Genomic DNA, 22,064 nt, shown 5'->3' with positions numbered 1-22,064 from the left:
CCAAACATATTGTTTAGAAATTTGGAAAAATTTCTTATCGAAATTAGAATGGGTTCCGTTCGAATATTTGAAATAAATTATATTTGAAAAACCGAGAACATTCAGATTGGAATGTTTGGAAGCATTCCGTTTGAAATCCATAAGGATTTTGTTGGGAAATTCAAAAGAATTCCATTTGAACATTTAGAAACATTAAGTTTTGAAATTCGAAATACTTCCGTTTTAATATTTGGAAGCGTTACGTTTGGAAAACTGTTTGGAAAACCGTTTGGAAAATTTGGAAGTTTGAAAACTTGGAAGAGTTTTAATTCGAAATATGAAAAAATCCTTTTAGATATTTAGAAGAATTCCGTTTGGAAATTATGAAGAAATTTTGATTTTTGTTTAAAAATTTAGAAAAATTGCGTTTGGAATCGGAAAGAATAACGTCTTAACATTTAAAAGATTTACGTTTGGAAAATCAAAGAAATGCCGCATAAAAAAATTGGAAGCATTCCGTTTATATGTCCAAACGAAGAATTTTATTTGGAAATTCGGAAGAATTCCGTTTGAAAATTCGAGAGGTTTTCGTTTTGAAATTCGAAACATTTTGTTTGGAAATTTGGATGAATTTTGTTTAGAAGTTCAGAAGAATTCTGTTTGAAATTTTGGAAGCCTTACTTTTGAAAATCCGGCATCATTGCGTTTGTAAAATTTGGAAGCAGATTTTTGTTTGTAAGTTGAAAGCTTTTTTTTGATAATTAGAAGCAATTCCGTTTGGGATTCAGCAAAAAAAAATGTTTGGAAATTCGGACGATTTTCGTTTGAAAATGTGGAAGAATTGCGTTTAGACATTATAAAGAATCACATATGGAAATTGAAAAGAATCATGTTTTAACATTTGAAAGAGTTACGTTTGGATAACAGAGAGTATTTGATTAGGATATCTGGAAGAATTCCCTTTGGAAATTCGGGAAATTTTCTTTTGGAAATTAGGAAGAATCGGGTTTAAAAATTTGAAAGAATTCCGTTCGGAAATTGATAAAAACTTTGTTTAAAAATTTGAAGAAGTTTCGTTTGGAAATTCGGAACATTTTTTCTGAGATTTGGAAAAGTGTCGTTTGGATAATCTAACGAATTCCATTTGAAAATTAGGAAGTCTTTCGTTTGGAAAATCAAAAGAAATCTGTTCGGAAAATTTGGAGGCATCCCGTTCAGTGATTGAGCAGGATTCTGTTTAGAATTTCGTAAAAGTTCCGTTTAGAAATAAGGAAGCATTCAGTTTAAAAAATTGGAAGAATTCCGTTTGGAAATTTGAAAAAAAAAATACGTCTGGAAAATCAGAATAATTTAAATTATTTTCGAAAAAAAAATTGTTTGGAAAATCGAAAGAATTCTGTTTAGAAAATTTGGAAGCATTCCGTTTGGATATTTGAAAGAATTTCGTTTGAAAATGGGAAGTAATTTGGAAATTTGGAAAAATCTCTAATGAAAAGTAGAATGAATTCCGTTTGAACATTTCCCAAGTGACCAATAAGCCGTATATTTCGCCAAATCGGTCATTTAATGCTATTTTAATGCTTATAAGTTTTTAAATAGCCGTATATTGGCGATTTGGCGTAATATAGTGCTAATGGTTACTTGGGTTAGAAGCGTTACGTTTGGACATCTGAAAGGATTTTGTATGGAAATTTGGAATTCCGTTTGGAGTTTCTGAAGAATTCCGTTTGGAAATTGGGAAGAATTCCGTTCGGAAATTGCGAAGAATTCTGTTTGGAAATTCGAAACACTTTGTCAGGAAATTTGAAAGAATTCCGTTTGAATATTTGGAAACGTTACGTTTGGAAAATTTGGAATCAATTCGTTTGAAAACTTGTAAGAACTTTGTTGATTCCCTTTGAAATTTTATTTTGGAAATTCAGAAGAATTTCGTTTAGAAATTATGAAACATAAAAAAAATCCTTTTGGAAATTCAGAAGAATTCTGTTTAGAAAATATAAAGAATGCCTTTTGAAAATTTAAATAAATTTTGTTTGGAAAAAAAGGGAGATTGCGTTTGAGAAATCGAAAGAATGTCGTCTATAAAATTTAGAACCATTCCGTTTGGACCAATGGAAGGATTTTATTTGGAAATTCGGAAGAATTCCGTTTGGAAATTCGAGAGGTTGTCGTTTTGAACCTGTAATACCACCAATCTGGCAGCTGATCGACGCAAAACCCCCTTCGCAGTTTTATTAACAAGTGCTTGGCGGATTCTGCCATCGCTTCCTTTGATAACATGTACGATACGGCCTCGCGTCCAACTGTTTCTAGGGCGTTCATCTACCACAACGACCAAATCTCCTTCAGTTAGTGGGTTAACGTCTGTGTTCCATTTTGGTCGTTTAGTAAGAGTTGGCAGATACTCTCGTATCCAACGATTCCAAAACATATCCATAACATTTTAATCTGGCTGTATGGACTTTTCAACGCAGATCCCGGGTCTGTAGGCTCCATTGCTGGTTGACGTATTCCGCTTGAACTTCCGAGTAGGAAGTGATTTGGTGTCAGCGCCTCACTTTCTTCTGAATCGAGTGGTAGATACGCAAGAGGGCGGCTATTGACGATTCCCTCGGCTTCTACTACTAGAGTCCCCAAACCTTCGTCATCAAGTTTTCTGTTATTGTTATAGGCTGTTTCCAGAGCAGTTTTTATTGAACGAACTAACCTCTCCCAGGATCCTCCCATATGTGGTGTACCTGGAGGGTTGAACAACCATTTTGTGTTGGCGTTAGTGAATGTCGCGTTGAGGTCCTCTGCTATCTGCTTCCGTTGTTGATCCAGCATCGTGTTTGCACCCACGAAATTGGTACCATTGTCTGAGTATATTTCAGATGGCGAGCCACGACGGCAAACAAAGCGGGGCACGCATTTCACACATGATTCTGTTCTGAGGCTGTAGGCTACCTCCACATGGATTGCACGGGTCGTCATGCACGTAAATAATGCTATCCAGCTTTTGGCGTTGCTACGACCTACCTTGACGATGAGGGGCCCGAAGAAATCCAAACCTACGTAGGTAAACGGCCTGATGAACGAAGCCATACGAGCATATGGTAAAGGGGCCATGCGTGGGATCTGCGGAATAGTTTTATACACCTTACACCACTGGCAATCTTTCTCTACTTTTTTCACGCTGGAACGCAATCGGGGAATGTCTCATACAGTCTCTGTATTTGCATGGCGGAGTTTTCGGTGATAGTGCTCTATCACTAGGTATGTGAACCGGTGGTTACGTGGCAAAATAATCGGGAACTTAGCATCGTTGTTCACATTTAATGCCGCTCCAATTCTTCCATCCATTCGTAGAACACCAATATCATCTATCACTGGAGAAAGTTGATAGAGGCTACTTGACCTTTCCAGATGGTTCTGCCGAGCCATCGGTTTTTTTCTGATAACGTGTTATTTGCACGAGCTCATCCGTGAAACTTTGCCACTGTACGAGACGAATCAGTGTATATTCTCCTTTTTGCAATTCTTCTGTTCCTAGGTGTCCTTTGACTGGTTCCTCATTAATTTTCTTCCTTTTCGGGTTGTTTACAAATCGATGCACAAATGCAGCAACCCTGATTAACCTGGACAGCTTTGAGAATCTATCCAAATTTTTCACTTATTGTGGCACAGTCAATTCTCTATGTATATGGCATGGACGTAGTTCGTCATAAACGGGTTGTACTGCGATACCTTGCTTTGGCCAATCTTCTTCTGATTGCGAAAGGAAATTTTAACCTTGGAACCATGTACCGTCTGCCAATAACAACGGACCCTTACCCCACTTGGTGGCTTTCTCGGCTGGATTCTGTTTAGATGGCACCCATCTCTAATCTTCTACATTGGACAACGTTCGAATTTCTCCGTTACGGCAAGCCACGTATTGCTTATATCTACGAGCATCTGATTTCAGCCAAGACAAGACAGTTACTGAATCGCTCCAGAGGAAGCATCGTTCGATATTCACAGTGTGATTGCTTTCGACAAATTTCATTAAGTGAGCACCAAGCACCGCAGCGAGTAACTCAAGGCGGGGAACGGATAGCGGCTTAAGGGGTGCCACTTTAGTTTTTGCGGCAACAAGACTGCATTCTCCATTTCCTCGGGCGTTTTGTAATGCGAAAATATGCCGTCGCTGAGTAGGCCGCATCGCTTGCGTCTACGAAAATGTGCAACTAAAGACCAATGTAATGATACATGGTCGCACCATCGAAGTAACAATGGGGAATATGTAAATATATCACTGATCTTGTTCAACGTTGCGATCCATTTCCCCCATCGCTCGAAAATCTCATCATGTACTTTCTCGTCCCAGAGTGTACCCGAACGCCAGACTTCTTGTAATAATATCTTTCCATGTACAAGAATTACACCAAGCAACCCAAAGGGGTCAAAGAAAGCCATCAGACATTGCAGCATCTGACGTTTTGTCGGACGCTCCTGAGATCGTAGAAGCTGCTTTACTTCCTCTGTAACATCTGTAGAGAATCCCAGTTCATCAGTTCTTGTCATCCACAGTAATCCTAGAACACGTCGCTACGTCCATTACATATATCTCCGCAGGTCCAGACTCGTTTGTGCGCCAAAGAAATATTTGCGATTGTCTGTTTTCGGACCGAATATATATCTGGTGGAACATTTCTCTAATATCAGATGAAACGGCAACTCTGAATTGTCGGAAGCGCATCAGCACTGCTGGAGGCGAGGACAGTTGGTCAGGCCCTTTAAGCAAAAATGAATTGAAAGATATACCATCTACTTGAGCTCGACCGTCCCAAATCAAACGAACTTTAGCCTTTCTTGGATTGAACACTGCGCCCAGTGGTAAATACCACACTCTTTTCAAATCGGCTTCGATTATTTCGTCTGGCGTAGTTCGATGTGCGTAACCCTTTATTACATATTCTGTCAGCTTGTTTTGTATGATCTCCCGTAACTATGGATTCTTTCTCATCCTTTTGTCCAGGCATTCCAGTCGTCTAATTGCCATTCCATAACTGTCGGGAAACTCTACCTGGTCGCTTTTCCATAAAAGCCCTGTCTCAAAGCGCCCTGTTCCTATGCGAACGGTTGTAGTTTCAAGGATACGCATAGCTCGTTCATCCTGCTTAGAAGCAACAGTTACCTCACTTTTTGCTCCAATGTCTTCCACCGTCGTAAATGCACCACCCCAGCCTGGTCTTCGCAGCCACCGGCTCTTGTCGTAGGCCTTCCTTCACGCGTTGTGGAAGCATAACATTCAAGTTATTTACCCCGATCAGTATCCTTGGTGTTGCGTCGTGATAACTTGACCCTGGTAATCCCCTGAGGTGAGGATTTCTTTCCACAAGATTATCAAACGAGAGCGTTTGGCGAGGCAGCGATAGCTTATCCACTGTACGGACGTCATTCAATTCATGTTGATTCTTGCTGTGTATCGCAGAGATGCTAAGATTGACCTGACGGGAAGTTTTCTCCATTCGTAAGACGTTACCTGTCCACAACAAGCATAGCGGTAGCGTGACCCCATCGACACCAAGTTGTTTCGCTAAGTTATCTTCGATCAAAGTCATTGAAGAACCATCGTCCATGAAAGCATAGGTATCAATTGAAGCTTCCGGTCCATGAAGCGTTACTGGAACAATGCGGAATAGTAACAGGTTTACAGTATGACGATGAGAAAAATTCTCTGCGGTTGTAATCAGTGATGGCATGGTATCGTTGGATGGCGGCGAGTACAAAAGTGGATGGTGCCGGTATTGACATCCGTTAATTCCGCAACGATTAGAGTTTCTGCAGCTCCTTCTTCCATGATCGTTGAGGCACGTACGACAAAGCCATCTGTCTTCTATCGCAAGTTGCTTGAAATTTCCGCACTGTGCAATCCGATGATCTGGTTTTCGACACGCATTGCACAATTTTTCCCGTTCCTGACTGACTTCTCCTTCTTCGGTGTGGGTGTTCAGAGTTCCACGAAACTTGGCATTGAACTTTTCGTTTGAAGCATTTTTGACACTTGAATACACAGTCACTTTACTCGCAGACAAGACAATACCCGACATGAAACTCGCAAAGGTCTTCAAGTTGACTTCCGGGAACTGCTGAAGATAAGCGCCCCACTGCATTTTGATATGTCCGGGCAATTTACCAACCAATTCTGAGAGCAATGATGGTTTTGACAGGTGTGCGCGCTGATCTGCTGCCTCCAAGTGATCGCACAAGCTTTGAATGGCCATACCAAAATCGATCAGAGTTTCTAATTTCTCGATTTTGGGCGCTGGGACCAATCTAACCTTTCCGAGCAGCGCATTGATCAATATTTCTGGTCTGCCATACAACAAATTCAAGGTGTCGATGACATACGGAACTGAATCTGGTAAAAGTAGTTGACTTTGTACCGCGGCGTACGCTTGACCGCGTAAACAACGTTGCAGCCGTGCCAAGTTTTCGGTATTCGTGTAGCCGCAAGCCAGTGTTAAGTTCTTGAAGCTACTTATAAACACAGGCCGTTCGGTTGGAATTCCCGAGATTGTGGGTAGGTCACGAGACATAACTTGTCTGGCGGCCAACTGCGAAGGGGTAAGCGCGAATTCTGAAGCGTGAGAAAAGACGGGGTTTAAACCCATAGAAGTTACTTTTGGTAGTTCATTAGTCGGAAAGAACTGTCCACTGGGATCGAGATTAGAGTTAATGAAATTTTACAAATAGGAATATAATAGGAAATTTCACGGAATAGGGTTTTCAATTTTAGTGTCCCTGAATTTTCTACATAGATGGTTCATATCAACGTGTTTTCGTTTTGTTTCGTGTTTTTGGAAAATTTGGAAGCATTCCGTTCGGATATTTGAAAGGATTTCGTTGGAAAAATGAGAAGCAATTTCGAACATTTTTTTGGAAATTAGGATAATTTCTAATGGAAATTAGAATGAGTTCCGTTTGAACATTTAAAAGCGTTACGTTGGGACATCTAAAGCGATTTTGTATGGAAATTTGGATGGAAATTCCTTCGGAAATTGCGAAGAATTATGTTTGGATGTTCGGAACATTTTGTTTGGAAATTGGAAAGAATTTCGTTTGAATATTTGGAAACGTTACGTTTGGAAAATTTGGAAGCATTTCGTTTGAAAACTTGTAAGAATTTTGTTGATTCCTTGCAATTCTTTTTGGAAATTCAAAAGAATTCCGTTTAGAAATTATGAAACATGAAAAAAATCCTTTTGGAAATTCAGAAGAATTCCGTTTAGAAATTATGAAAAATGCCTGTTGGAAATTTAAATTAATTCCGTTTGGAAAAAAGGAAGTTTTTCGTTTGAAAATTTGGAAGAATTGCGTTTGAAAAATCGAAAGAATGTCGTATACAAAATTTAGGAGCATTCCGTTTGGACATATGGAAGGATTTTATTTAGAAATTCGGAAGAATTTCGAAGAATTCGAGAGATTTTCGTTTTGAAATTCAAAACATGTTGTTTGGAAATTTGGAATTCTGTTTGGAAATTCGAAAGAATCCGTTTGAAAATTTGGAAGCGGTACGTTTTGAAATCCGAAATTTGGAAAAAGATTTTTGTTTGCAATTTGAAAGATTTCTTTTTGAAACTTAGTAGCAATTCTAATTGGAATTCAGCAAAAAAAAAAAAATGTTCGGAAATTCGGACGATTTTCGTTTGCAAATTTGGAAGAATTGCGTTTGGACATTATAAAGACATTGTTCCCTATGGAAATTGAAAGGAATAACGTTTCAACATTTGAAAGAGTTACGTTTGGATAATAGAGAGCATTCCATTAAGATATTCGGAACAATTCCCTTTTGAAATTCGGGAAATTTTCTTTTGGAAATTAGGTTTCAAAATTGTGAAGAACTTGAAAAATACAAATAATTCTCTTTGGAAATTGGAAGATATTTGCTTTGAAAAAATGAATATTTTTGTTCTGCGGTTGGCCAGCCTAGGGCTGAAAGCCTCTCAAATAAAGACACAAAATAAAATTTGTTTGAAAGAATTTCGTTTGAAAACTCAGATGAATTTCGTTTGGAAATTATAGAATAACATTCGTTTGGAATAATCCACCTAGCGTTGGTGGTGCCTTTCTCGCATTTAGTTAAGACACCAACCTTATATGGAGTATATATGGTCCGATGTACCATTTTCTTCATAACTTTGAAACGCAATGACCGATCGTTATAAAATTCAATAGTGATCAACAAGGCTTCGTCCCCTGTCGAATGAAACTTGTTGCAAGAAAATCGGTTGAGGATTACTATACGAAAAGTTATCTATTGTTTTTTATAGCTTTTGTGCACACACATACACACACACATACACACACATACACACATACATACACACGGACAGACAGACATGTGCTCAGCTCGTCGAGCTGAGTCGATTGGTATATAATACTATGGGTCTCAAAGGCTTCTATAAAAAGTTCGTTTTCGGAGTGAAATGATAGCCTTTCAGTACAACTTAGTTGTACGAGAAAGGCAAAAAAACGTTCGGAAATTCTAAAGAACTTCAAATGGAATTTCAGAAGAATTCTGATGGAGAGTTTGATAGAAAAACGTTTGGAATTTTGAAAGAATTGTGTTTGGAAATTCGGGCGTATTCCGATCGAAAATTCGGAAAATTTTGTTCAGAAATTTGAAAGAATTTCGTTCGAAAATTAGCAAAAAATCCGAAAACCGAAAGCTTTCTATTTGAAAAATTTGGAATTTGAAAAAAAAAATCTGTTTGGAATTTGGACTAAATTTCCTTTTTAAAATTGGAAAGAATTTCGTTTGGAAAATTTGGAAGCACTTCGTTCGGAAATGTGGAAGTATTCCGACTGAAAAATGGGAAGGATTCGGTTTAAAAATTTGGAACGTTTTGAAAATTTGGAAAAATTTCTTGTGGAAATTAGAACGAATTCCGTTTGAATATTTGAAAGCATTACGTTTGGAAAACCGAGAGCATTCAGTTTGAAAAGTTTGGAAGCACTCCGTTTGAAATGCTTAAGGATTTTGATTGGAAATGCAAAAAATTCCGTTTAATTGGAATATGGAAATTTGGTATAATTCCGTTTGGAAATTCGAAACTTTGTATGGAAATTTCAAAGAGTTTTGTTTGGAAATTGGAATGAATTCCATTCGAATATTTAGAAGCGTTAGATTTTGAAAACCGTTTTGAAAACTTGGAAGAATGTTGTTTGGAAATACATGAATTTTTTTTTTGGAAATTCGGAAGAATTCCGTTTAGAAATTATGATAAATGCCTTTTGGAAATTTGGATGGATTCCGTTTGGAAAAAAGGAAGATTTTCGCTTACAAATTTCGAAGAATTGCGTTTGGAAATTAGAAAAAATTACGTCTTAAAATTTGAAAGAGTTACGTTAGGAAAATCGAAAGAATAAAGTAAAAAAAAAAATTGGAAGCATTCCGTTTGGACCTATGGGTTTTATTTGGAAATTTGGAAGAATTCGAGAGGTTTTCGCTTTGAGATTCCAAACATTGTATCTGGTGATTCGGAAAAATTCCGTTTGGGAGTTTGGAAGAAATGAGTTTGGAAATTTGGGAGAATCTCGTTTGAAAATTCAGGAAAAATCAGAAGGGAAATTCGAAACACGAAAGAATTCTTTTTGAAAGTTTGAATGAATTACGTATGGATAGTCAGAGGATTTTTGCTTGAAAATTCAGAAGATTTCCGTATGGAAAATCGAACAATTTGAAAATTTGGAAACGATAGGTTGGGAAATCGTAAGCATTCCATTTGGAAAATTTGGAAGAATTCTGTTGGGATATTAGAAAGAATACCGTTTGCAATTCGGATGAATTCGGTTTGAAAATTCGGAACAATTTGGTTTAGAAGGTAGGAAGATTGGATGTTTGGAAAAAAAATATGTTGAAAAATTCAGAAGAATTCCGTTTGGTAATCAAGATGGAATCCGTTTGGCACCCGAGCAGCACAAGTCTAATGAAACTGGTTACAACAACCTAAATGTGACTAAATCGGGTCACACATAAGCTACTGTGATCTATATACAACATGTGTGCTGCTCGAGCAATTTGCTTCATTTTTTTCTTCTTCAGTGTAGAGTCTCCAACTGTTCAACTTGGTGTTATGTCAGCATTTCCACAGTTATCATTTGAATTGGGCTTTTCTTTGCCAGCCAATTGCATGAGTATGTTGTGGGGCAGGTACAATGGATAAACTATGCCCGAGGACTTTTTCCACCGAAAACAACCCCGACTGAATCGAGAATCGAATACAGCATTCACCGGATTGGTTATCCTACGTCCCCATTATTATGAATTCCGTTAGGAAATTCAGAATAACTTTTCGACTTTTTGAGTTCTTCTACGCTGTTCTCCAAAAAATTATATTGTAAGCAAAATATCGTTACAAAAATATCGGATCGAAGCAAATATATTCGATGTCATTCCTCGCCTCTATGCAGAAGAAAAATGATTGAAAAATGTACATTTTTAGGAAACTACTTTGGTTTGTTCGGAACATAAAATAGATGTTTGGTGAATTACATTTTTGCGGTATTTTGAAGCTTGATGCTCACTTAGTGTCTTTTTAACGCCACGTCCACTCTGCGTGGGCATCGGGCCTTACCAAGCTACACAAAAAACAAATTTTACAATACTTTTATTATTTTTTTTTTTGGGTGTCCAGCTGGAGCTACCTGGTAGCTTAAATTGTCAAGACTGGACCCGATCAGAAGTTTTGCTTCTACTAGGACCAATACTTAGAAGAACTAGTCTATGTTGACCACTTGAACACTATTTGTTTTAGTATTGTGAAAGCTAGCAAAATCTCAAAATTTCTGTTGTAGTGTAGATTTCCCTTTTACCCTTTTCCATTGTCGTTTTCCCGTCAGTCTGTCAAGCAAATAATGGAAGTTCTAATTTAAAACGTTTTAAACACACAACGAAGGTTATCTGGCGATTTGAAATGTAAAATTTGAGCAGAATTTAAATGTAAAGTTTAGTTTATAGTTTCTTGGAGCCGACAATCAGTACCTAAAGGCAGTCTATGTTGACAACGGGTGATACCGTTGCCACCTCCAAGTAACACTTCTTGAAATAGGGATATAATTATTTAAATGGCGAAACACAAGTCTAGACCTTAACATAAGTGTTACCGTTACTAGTAGGTACCAATATTTAGCACAATTAGTTTATCTTCATGCGGTGAACACTGTTTGTATTGAGTATCGCGTAGTAGCATATTGTCAAAATTTCTGTTATTGTTTATAATTTATATTTCGTAGTAATTTTACAGTCTTTCTATCAATTGTTAATCCGGATCAATAAATAGTTACAACGAAAGTGAATTAGTTTAACGTGAAGTAGAACATAGGGTTTCTTGGATATGACATTAGATACCTAAAAGCAGTCTATGTTGACAACGGGTGGTAATATTGTCACCTCCAAGTAACCAATCTTGAATAAAAATGTAATGAAATTTTTCAGATTGTAATCAAATCAGCGAAATTCTGCAAATTTTGTTATGGTAATAAGATATATTCGCTTAAAAGTTGTCTTCATATTTCACCCATAGAAAAAGGTTTTGAATAATTGTGTATTTCGTTAAGTCATCCTAATATCTGAGTTCTAAGTAACGTTCGATGCTAAAGTTATATGAGTTAAATAGTCAGTATTTTTTTAATATAATCTGTTGTTGGAGAACGTATCATAATATAAAAAAGCAATTTTGAGAATTGTGTCGTCGAGCCATATGAGTTCAACCTATTGTAGCAAAGCCAGGGGATACAAGTGTTAGTAAGTTTGAAAAGTTCATTTCCCAATAAATCAAACGTTTCACACGATGCCACTTCATCTCACCCTGTTCAATTCACCCATCACCTATCTGTCTCAGTCAATTTCTGTACCTCACGTTATTCAGTTTAAGTCTATAATATTTGCAAATCACTAGATTTCCATTCTTCCCATCTAATACCATTGGTATTATACCAATCTCTGAAGGGTTACCTACGCTGTACCTTGCCTTCGGAAATAAAAGTCCAACTTTAGCTTTTCATACACAACACAATACATAAACACATTTTTGGCCTAATAAATAATTCAATGATAATATAAATATAAACAATGTTGTTTCAAGTTACCTAGAGTTTAAAATTTTTATTAGTTTTAAACCGTTTGTAGAATGAATTTAAAATCTCAACGATAATACTCTACAAAAAGAAAATCGGCCTGAGATCATTACGCTAATAGAGGCAGCGAATCTACTTAGTTTTAGCTACAAGTTACTGGTAATACTACTACAGCTACTGCTATTACTACGAAAATATATTAACCATTAAGACAACTATTACTACTCCTAAGAGCTACAGCGGATGATCGTTAGCTTCCGAAGTCTTTCTTATTTGTGTATAAGGTTAGTAAAGACTCGTACTGGGCCCTGCCGGCTCCTCCAATCTTACGCATAGTCTGCTGACGATAAAGGATGTGCCAGTGTTCAATGCGCATATTAGGGGCGTGGAGCATCAAGTTTCAAACGATTTTGTTTAGGTAGTTAAGAATTGTTAATTAGTCAGTGTATGTATGTTTCACAATATAAAAATATGCATGTAATTGGAAAATTGTTATGGACCTAAAAATATTAAATAATGCGACCGCAATAAAAAAAATAAAACTTATTGAGAGTGAATTTAGTTTAACTCCATTAATTCATGTTATACCGAGACACTTGACGAACCTCCGTCGATCCCATCATCCATGGACAGGGAAAAAAACAAATTTTACAATTCTGTATTAAAACTGTTCATTTACAGATTCTACAAGGTACTCAATTCAAAAAATTTAAGCTTTTCATACAGATGATGAATTTAAATCATACTGAATTAAAAGGTTTCATTACAACGATTATAGGGTAAATCACTACTTGGGCCTATGGACCCGATTCCCGGCTCACTGCACAGATAACTAATGATTTATACTGTTTGGAAGCCGTAGGTTTACGATTGATAATTTTTAAAAAATTTCCCATTTATCTTTCACAATACTCAATATATTTCAATCACTTGTTTTACTCCTAATTGGTGCAATTGTAGAAAATAAAAATGTGGATTTCAAAACTTGGCTCTCCGTTGCCACACCACTGAGCCGGAGTGATACTTTCCACTTTTACAAAACAGTATCATCGAATAAACACCTACCTGAAAATCGTCACAGTGCTCGATACAACCATTACTTGAAGCTGTTAATCACCACACCATAATTCTGAACACACGCGCTTCAATTCTTCCTAATTTTTCGTTTCACTAGAACTTATTTAAACATATTAGAATACATTTTAAAATGTATCCTCAAACCGAACAAAAAATCACCTCGGCCCAAGAACTTCTAGCCGCACCGTGCTGCCAAAAGGCCAGGAGTATGAAAATGATCTTTCATCGTTAACAGGAAAACTGTCTAATACGTTGACGCTATCATGTTATTAATAGTTCTCTCAATTTCAAAAGATGAAAGGAATATTGTTTTCTAGTGTTTGGAAGAAATTTGGATGAGTAAATATATCTTCTCAACCAAATAAAAATGATTATGAATAATACCATCTGGCATCTTGTTGTCGTGGAACGTGCATATTTTTGTTTACGTCTCATTTTCTACCGTTCCGATCCGAGAGAGAATGAGAGTAAAATGTTGAGAGATCGAGTAAAATTTTGTTTAGGCCGGGAACTGGTTTTACGTGTGCCGGAATGGCAAATCGCTGTGACTGAAATGAGTGCTGCACTTCGTTATTTTAAATCAAATAAAAGCTTTTTTGACGATATTTAGCACGAAAAGCTATTTTTTAAGCAGATGTGAACCCCATTGCAGTATTATACAGCCCACAAAATTCAGGAAAAGTTGCTTCCTGTCATAAATATCAATTAAATAATGCAGTCGTACGCATGTTAGGCCGGGAATGGGGTAAGAAACCCTATAAAAGTTTTCCAAATTTGATTATGCCAAAACTTTTGCAAGGTTTCTATTCAGAACTGTATTAAAATGAACCATCCCCTGATTGGGTGTATGTTTCGAAGTCAGATGCAGATGTTGTACTTACTCATAATTGAGTACCTAGTAGCGCTGCCTTTTGTTCGCCACAGCGCGCTGATCATAATCTATCGTATGTTTTGATCCCTGCTCGAGTTACTTACCGCATAAACCGGTTGTATCGTCAGATGGCAGATGCTGTTGACAATCCGTTCGAAGAAGTTCATATCGTCGGTCAACGATCGATAGAACACCGGCGTGACCGAATAAGGGCCCGGATTCCCTGCCATCGCCATCGTTCCGGTGTAGAACCCAACGGTGTTGATGTACATGTAGGGTGCCCCCAACCGGTAGGCCAAACTCAGTGCACATTCTGGGTACGCACCGTCCAAGATAAGAAGGTCAAACTTCCGCCCTAGCAGATCCATAGTTTCTTTGTCCTCGAGGGTGGCATCACATGCCTGAGAGAAAAAGGAATAAAAAATAGAGTATTTAATGACAACGTTTGTTCAACCATAATGTTGGTTAACTAACCTGCCACGAGTATCGGAACACATCCCACAGGGAGAGAGGAAGGTCGCCCTTCATTCGAGCGCCCAACAGGTCCCAGTTGGTGTAGTTTCGAATGTACTCGACCAATCCGGAAGGGGTGACTTCCTGTAGGCCATTGTAGGAGAAATCCGCTGGAAAGCCACTTAGGAATGTGATGTTATGACCCCTGAAAAAAATAAAGGAAAAAAACTATTTGAGTAATTAACAGAATCGGATTTATCTACCGATAATGGACGTGACGCGTGGTGGTTAGCTTTCGTTAAGTCAAGGCCAAAAACGGCTGATCATTTGGCACGGCCAGGACGGAACTATCAAATGGAATGTAGACGGCATGTACACACTAATCGGATTAAACTGTTATCGTTGGGTCGATTGAGATGAAAAACTGAGCTTCCTCCCGGATGCTGGCTTCTATTCCGTGATTCATATCGGTAACAAGCGCACGGTGGCTGTTGCATAATTCCAATCCAAAAATGATCCCATTTTAATGACAAGCTTGGCATTGACTTTGTGGGATCTGACAGTGTCATCGATGACAAACCACTACAAAGAGAGGTACCATTATAGATTTTGTTTCTCAACCTGCATTACATAGAGCTGCTTTGGTTTTTCCTTGGAAGTCAGTGTTTATAAAGCGTCCGTAACGTTTGGTGCTTCGTTTTCGCCAAAAATGGTGTTATGCTGATGATTTTCTATCGAACCAGTGAACGCTAGCGGATTAAGAACCGAAGAGGTTTGACGCATATATTGGATAATATTCAGGTGAGTTCGCTTCATGATATATCCACTGCTTATCACCTGTTCAATCTATAAAATGATCGGTCATCAAGACATCGTATTTCTTTTTGTACATGTTTTTCAAGAAAAGAATAAAGAAAGTTAGTTTGAAGAACTATGTTTATGGATTGTTATTGCTTATTGAACATCGTGAGTATTGTTTTTATTTTTGGAAAACATTTATCAATTAGTGCTGTGCACCGTCACCGACGACTTTGGGTCGGTCCGCTGCAGGTCATAATTTCATCACGTAGACGACTAATTGCAAAATAGGTAATAAAAACTGTTTTTCAAGCCAGTCTCCAAGAAACTAAAATTTTCATTCAATTATTTTTGCAATGGTTTGAGCTTTATCTAGTAAAATACAACAGTTTTCAATAATTTATTAATCAGTAGTCAATTCGTTATATAAGAAAATTTTGCATTCATCGCTACCCAACAAAAAACATTTTTTTTAAATGCTTTCATTGCAATCCAGAACTGGGATGTTTTTGCCTCACTCTTTAGCATTCAGTAAAAAGGCACTTCCACAATTATTAACTACAGGATTTCTAAACCATGTTACCGATGCCAAAATAAAAATCTTAAAAGCCAGTAAAATATTATATTGACAATTGTCTAGCGTTATCAACTGACTTCTAGGATAACTTATCCGATCCGTTAACTGATTCTGCTAGGTTAGTTAATCATTACGTTTCTAATTCAACCGGTTTCACTTTTGATTAGTTAATCAATATCCAAGCAGGAGACTGAGTTCAACAGTTTTCAAACAAAGGCAGTTATAAACTTAGTTAAGGATGCTTCTAAAATAACTTAAATCCCTTACAGAATTGTGAAACGTAACTAGTTTTGTAATAATTATGTTGTGAAAATTTTCCGAAACATAGCATTGCAGTTCATTTATATCACAAATTGTTATAAATAACTGAAGCTGTAGTAGTTGTGTTATAATCTTGTTTTTCCTCTATAGTAGTCGACTATTTTAGTTGGATCATTTGGGCAATATACTAATTTTGACAGTTGACCCATTCAGCTAGTTAAATAATTGTTCCTATTGATAGTTCGGTTGTTGATGAAACGGCTGATCAAAACATATGAGAAATGCAAATAATTCGACCCTTGTTACCCTGCGCCACACCACCCTGCAGATACGCCCCAGTACGATTGATATATTTCATTTGTTTTCATGATTAACAATAAAGAAGATACAAGTTGGGATACTAGTTGGGAAATATTTTTCTCCATATGCTTTGTCTTTTAAACTGTCATTGAGTCCACAGCTTGCGTTCTACAACCACAGTTTTTTTTACAATGTTCTAAAATTCAGATGTGAATATGTACATTATATGGAAGATTATGATTAGAAAAATGTATTGGAGGTAACTACTCTCCTTATATGGGACTCGAACCCACGATCCTCAGTACGCTAGACTGGTGCTTTAACCTACTAAACTACGAAAGACCTCCATCGGCCTTCGCAACTTAACGCATAGTCGAATCACTCACAATCCATTTGTCAAGCCAACACAACACACACAACCCCACTTGATCAGTACAATTGCTGATGAATAATATGTGTAGCCGCCACACATTCTAAATACTCTAATGTGAACGTGTACTATACACACGTGGGAGTGTTGGCTTGACAAACGAATTCTGAGTGATTCGATTATGCGATTATCCTGTTTTCATTATTGGCAATTTCTCATTTGATATGTACATTTTTTAAATTTTCATGGCGATGTTGCCTCGGAAAACCTCCCCTTCTGGAAACGGGAGGCAGCTTAGATATAAAAATTAGGTGGGAGCATATGGGTCATTCCATATGAAGTGACCGAGAAAAAATGCAAACGTGCAATCGACTTTCTTAGAATTAAATGAAATTTGGACCAATTGTTTATGTTTGGGTTATACCCCAAAATCCAAAATTTCGTAGTGATTGGACCTCCCCACGATTAATACGACCATCCCCCTTTTCGGACAAATGTATGAAACCCATCATTTTGTTTTGTTAATATCTCTGGAACTGTGAGGTGTATAATGAATCTAAGGTTACCATTCAAAAGAAGATTTTTCAAGGAATTTATTAAAAAATATTTTTTTGATGTGCAGTGTTGCCAAATGAACAATTTTTAAGTTTTTGTCCAAAAAATGCATTTTTTACCCAATGAGTATAATTTTATTTAAAAAATAACCTCACCAACGTGTTCTTTGGCCATTTTTACATTGGAAACGCTTGAAACCCCGAGGTACTATGTTCCGATCTTGAGATACAGGATTTAAAAAATGAAAAGTCCTTTTTTCAATGTGAACATTGAATATTTTTACCAATTTCCGAACATACACACACATTCGCATTGACACATACACACACAGCTCAATTGGTTGCTTCCCCACTTTCCGCATCGCGTTTGAAATTTATATGAAGATTTGCATGGATTTTTTTTGCATTCTTGCTACTAGCGGCTTTATTTTATCGTTAATTCAATCATCTGACTCAATACGTTAGCATATAGTCTGAAAGATGCCGAAAAAGCTTGCTAAAGAATAAGCATTGCTGGAAATTTTACAACGCTTGGAAGTTTGATTGTTGAAATGTTTCTGCCAGCACTATACTACAATTTGTTCCTCAGTCCTAAAAAAATAAAATTTTTGAAATAACGCTCAGTTGAATGATTGGTACATACACGTAGTTTGGCAGTGCTGGCAGAATTCAGCTTTCCACGCTAGCCATAATGGCGGCTGCTATAAATAAATCTGACAGTAACTGCTTCCGACGCTGAATTGTAATCGACGCTGGTTGTATCTCAGCAACCATTTTTACATTGTTTATTTATTGTTATCGAAAAAAGCAAAACTCAAAGAAAACGCAGATTTTTTGTAACCAGCTTCAGATAGTTTTAAACTAATTCTAAACTTACCTAACGTCACAAATATAATATAATATGCATTTTCGTTTTAGGTTGAAGTATTTCTCCGAAGGTTGAAGTAGTTCGTGTGCGAGATTTGAAACCTCTGTAAATGTGGAGTTTACAATTCAAAGATTACAAACATGACAAATGCAGCACGGGTATAACCATACAATATGCATTATCAAATTCAACACATTTTAGCTTCCAAATTCTAATGTTCTGAGGTGTTCAATACCAAAGCTTAATGTAAGAATCGCAGTATTAAACTGTGGAAAGAATTGAAAAAATGTTCTTCGAGTGCGAAATTTTGAAATTGAGGATTTCCACGTTACCTTATTCATAGAAGAAGCCCAATTTATCCACTCAAGCAAAAAAAAAACAAATTTTGTGGAAGGAAGTTGTCAAGCACTGGGTCGTAAGCTAATTAGCGCAGCTATATTTACTGCACCATCTAGCACTTACCTCAGTAGGAGCATCTATTGCTGTGTCACGTCACGGAGGAGAAAGCCAACCGAGTTCACTGACGACAGAGGAAGAAAATTCAGAAACGGTTGTTTTTGGTGGACTACCACAGACCGAGGTTTGCAAGGGTACTTGCATATTATTCGATGTTTCATGCTGCTGGATGAGGCGGGGACTCTGACGGATCTGGGTTGCGGTCACCACTCAGGGATAGATCGAGGAGACGACGATTGCTGGACGAAGGCGAAACGCGGCCATTACCGTACGGCGGGATTGCCTTCCTGAGGAACAGCTACTAGCTGTGTTGCGGCTGAGCGTGGAGTACTGACCGTATCCGAGCCTAGATTATAGTAGTGCACCACCCACGTCGCTTCGAATCCGGGAAAAGAAAGATATGTCCGGCTTGACCTATGGCGTAGTGCCAGTCCACGTGGTTACCAGGTCCTGGATGCGCAACACGCAACCTCCTATGCTTTCCACCGGCGAATTTTAGCTTTCAGACCGTCCGTCGTGCTTCGTATGAGATTTCTTCAAGGTCCGCTGGTCGTCGTCGTCGCTGGGGTCCTCCGGGTATTGCACCCGAGGCCAACGGAAAAAAAGAAAAGGACCGGAAACAGACCCGAACCTGCCCCACAGGATTAATACCAAATAGTCACTCTCTTACCATGCCATATACTTCACCATTCTCTATTATAACAATAGCATAGGTAGACAATTACCTTTTCTTATGTTTTTTCACCGGCTATCGGTGCGGGATGTTTTTTTTCTTTTGTGTTCACTTCGACTATACAATATACAAAGAAAAACAATGAAATAACTATTTTTTCGACTTTCCTATTTTATGCTAGCCTCACTATGCACTGGCTACTGAATAGTTCCCAATTTCACTAGAAACGAACTTTTGATAATATATTTGTAAAAATTTAAACAAATCTGAAGACCGAAACTTTTACTGATCGGCGCGCACTTCTGCGGTAGTAGCAATTAGGACTCCCGTTAGTCAGGGGTATGAGCCCTATCTCAACCACGGAGGGAACAGTGTGGAGGAGCTCATAGAACTGATGCTAAATAAATTACCGGAAGTACCTTGAATCTGGGATCGGGATGTTCTACTAAATCGATTCGAAATGGACTAGGCGTTAGGTGCTTACTAGCGTGGGGGTCGAGACATTGGGATGCTTATGCAGGAGCTAACAAGCTACACATTGGAACAAACGGTTACAAATTAGACATAAATCTTGAAAACAAAGCAAAATCATGTTCTAAATACTACGTTGTTAATAGCAAAATGACGTTGGTAAAGGTTCACATGTTAGATAATATATGTAGAACTGTGACTAAAATTAATTTTTTTTTTTTTAATTCCTTTATTTATTTGTTAGGCACTCTGTGTTTACTTAACCGCTACTGTGCCGAGATCTACTGTGGTATTCTGCTGTACAGAATCCACACAGAATCTATTTTTAGATTTCCATTACCATTATTGTTGTCGGTGCCAGTCCATCTCGTCGTGAGTCCATTGTGTCCGTTTGTCCATGTCGTGTATCCATTGATCGTTGTATTGTTCGGTTGCCATTTATTCGGGTAACGTTGGAGGAATGCCTCCGAGAAGAGTGTCAAAGTGTCAGTCGTCATCAGGCAGCCGTGACGGTAAGGCGCGTACCCCAAACGCCACCGTATGGGCTGCGGATCCGGCGACTGACGAGGGTTTGGTGGAGGGGCTGGGAATCGAACCCATGACCATTCGCTTGTAAGGCGAACGTGTAGCCAACTACGCTACGGGACCCCCCTTCTAAAATTAATTCTGGTGATCTTTTTGATTCCTTCATATACTTTCTAAACTTGACCTACTGGAAATGAGATCAATTATCCATTATAAATAAATGAAAGTAAAACAGAATACAACACATTTGAATAAGGCCCCAAACAATAAACTTATTCCTTAGTTGCAACGGATTCTTTTATTTTTATAAATGAAATTAGGTGCATGGCATAGTATATGTAATTCAAATATATGTCGTATTTAACAGATAATTGTGCAGATATGGTAAACACATTTCACAGTGCTACTATGTATTACTCCACGCCTAATATGAACTTTTTTGGTTTAGATTTTGCTACTTGAATCAAAGTATTACCGAAGAATTCAAACTTCTCTTACGTGGATAACTGCACTTGCCATCAACGTTCTAGAACCTCCAATTTTGTATTTGATGTCCCTTCAATCCGATTGCTTCAGAAATACTCGGATCTGAGTTCTAAAACTAAACTAAAACTTGTTGCGTTGCAAATGGTTGAACACTGAACCAGAAGCGCTGGTACTTTTGCAAACAGTATGGGACCTCTTTTTGATTTTTTTTTGTATTTGAATGTTATGTTCAATCATGCGGATATTGATGCTCCGTATTGCCAAATGGCCATTCTTGCACCTACAACATAAAAATGTTAATATATTTGTCAAATTTTTTGCTGCAATTTTTCCATGCGGTTCCTGCTCAGATAAATACAAATAAACAGTGTGAAAATTGTTGCTAAGATACGAGCACCGTCGAAATCAGATCAGCGTCGAAAACAGTTAAGCGTCGGAAGCAGTTACTGTCAGATTTATTTATAGCAGCCGCCATTATGGCGAACGTGGAAAGCTGGATAAACAATTTTGATCGTCGTTCCAGCAAGGATTACTCACAAAAAAACTCCACATTATATTCATGAGTTCACACATGGATTTTTGCAATGGGGTTGGCGAAAAGGATTCCATATTTTCGACACATATATTCCATGAGCCCACATGCATTGCATAAGTGTTCACAAATACTATCCATCTGGGTCATAGTATCCATGTGTGAATTTGTATGCAATTAGGTATGTGCCGACGCATGATATGTATATTTCAAAATACATGGATTTTTCCCATAAAGTATGTGTCGATTTTCCTGAGTGATCCTTCTTCTGCAAAGTTTTTCGGCATCCTTAGGGTCAACCTTTAACGCAATATGTCACATGGTTTAAGAAAATCTGAATTCTCTAGTAGTTAAAAATGCAAAAAATAAAAAAAAATGGATAGCAAATATTATCCATTTATTTTCAAAATACGGAAAATAAAATCATTATCTCAAAGGAGACAATTTTTATGATGTTTTTTCATATTTTGACAATATACATACACAGTTGACAATTTTCGATTCCTTGGTGAGTGACTGAGAGCTCATGGCTGTCGTCAAATCACATTTGGGTGCTGTGAAGTGTGGGTTTAATTCCCGTGGTAGTAAGATAAAAACTTTTCGTGGATAGTTCTCCTCTGGTCGACTAGTATTGACATTGAGCTTCTCTTCTGCCTTGTGTATAACTACAAAATTCGTTTGAAAATTGCATCCAACGTTTTTTGCCAT

General features: G+C 37.6%; 1 protein-coding gene across 1 annotated transcript in view; it reads right to left on the bottom strand.

Annotated features, from left to right (window-relative positions):
* The window catches only part of LOC134203455 (UDP-glucosyltransferase 2-like), a 91,575-nt gene that overhangs the window by 45,610 nt on the left and 23,901 nt on the right, over window positions 1-22,064 (bottom strand). The window contains exons 2-3 of the mRNA XM_062678332.1: window positions 14,507-14,690; window positions 14,137-14,433 (exon numbers count right to left, since the gene is read on the bottom strand). Of these exons, the coding sequence (XP_062534316.1) occupies window positions 14,137-14,433; window positions 14,507-14,690 (481 nt within the window). The remainder of the gene's footprint in view (window positions 1-14,136; window positions 14,434-14,506; window positions 14,691-22,064) is intronic.

Source organism: Armigeres subalbatus, unplaced genomic scaffold, assembly GCF_024139115.2.
Source record: "Armigeres subalbatus isolate Guangzhou_Male unplaced genomic scaffold, GZ_Asu_2 Contig1857, whole genome shotgun sequence".
Taxonomy (NCBI): Eukaryota; Metazoa; Arthropoda; class Insecta; order Diptera; family Culicidae; genus Armigeres; species Armigeres subalbatus.
Note: the sequence above shows the minus strand (reverse complement) of the source record. Positions and strands in the feature narration are given on the sequence as shown.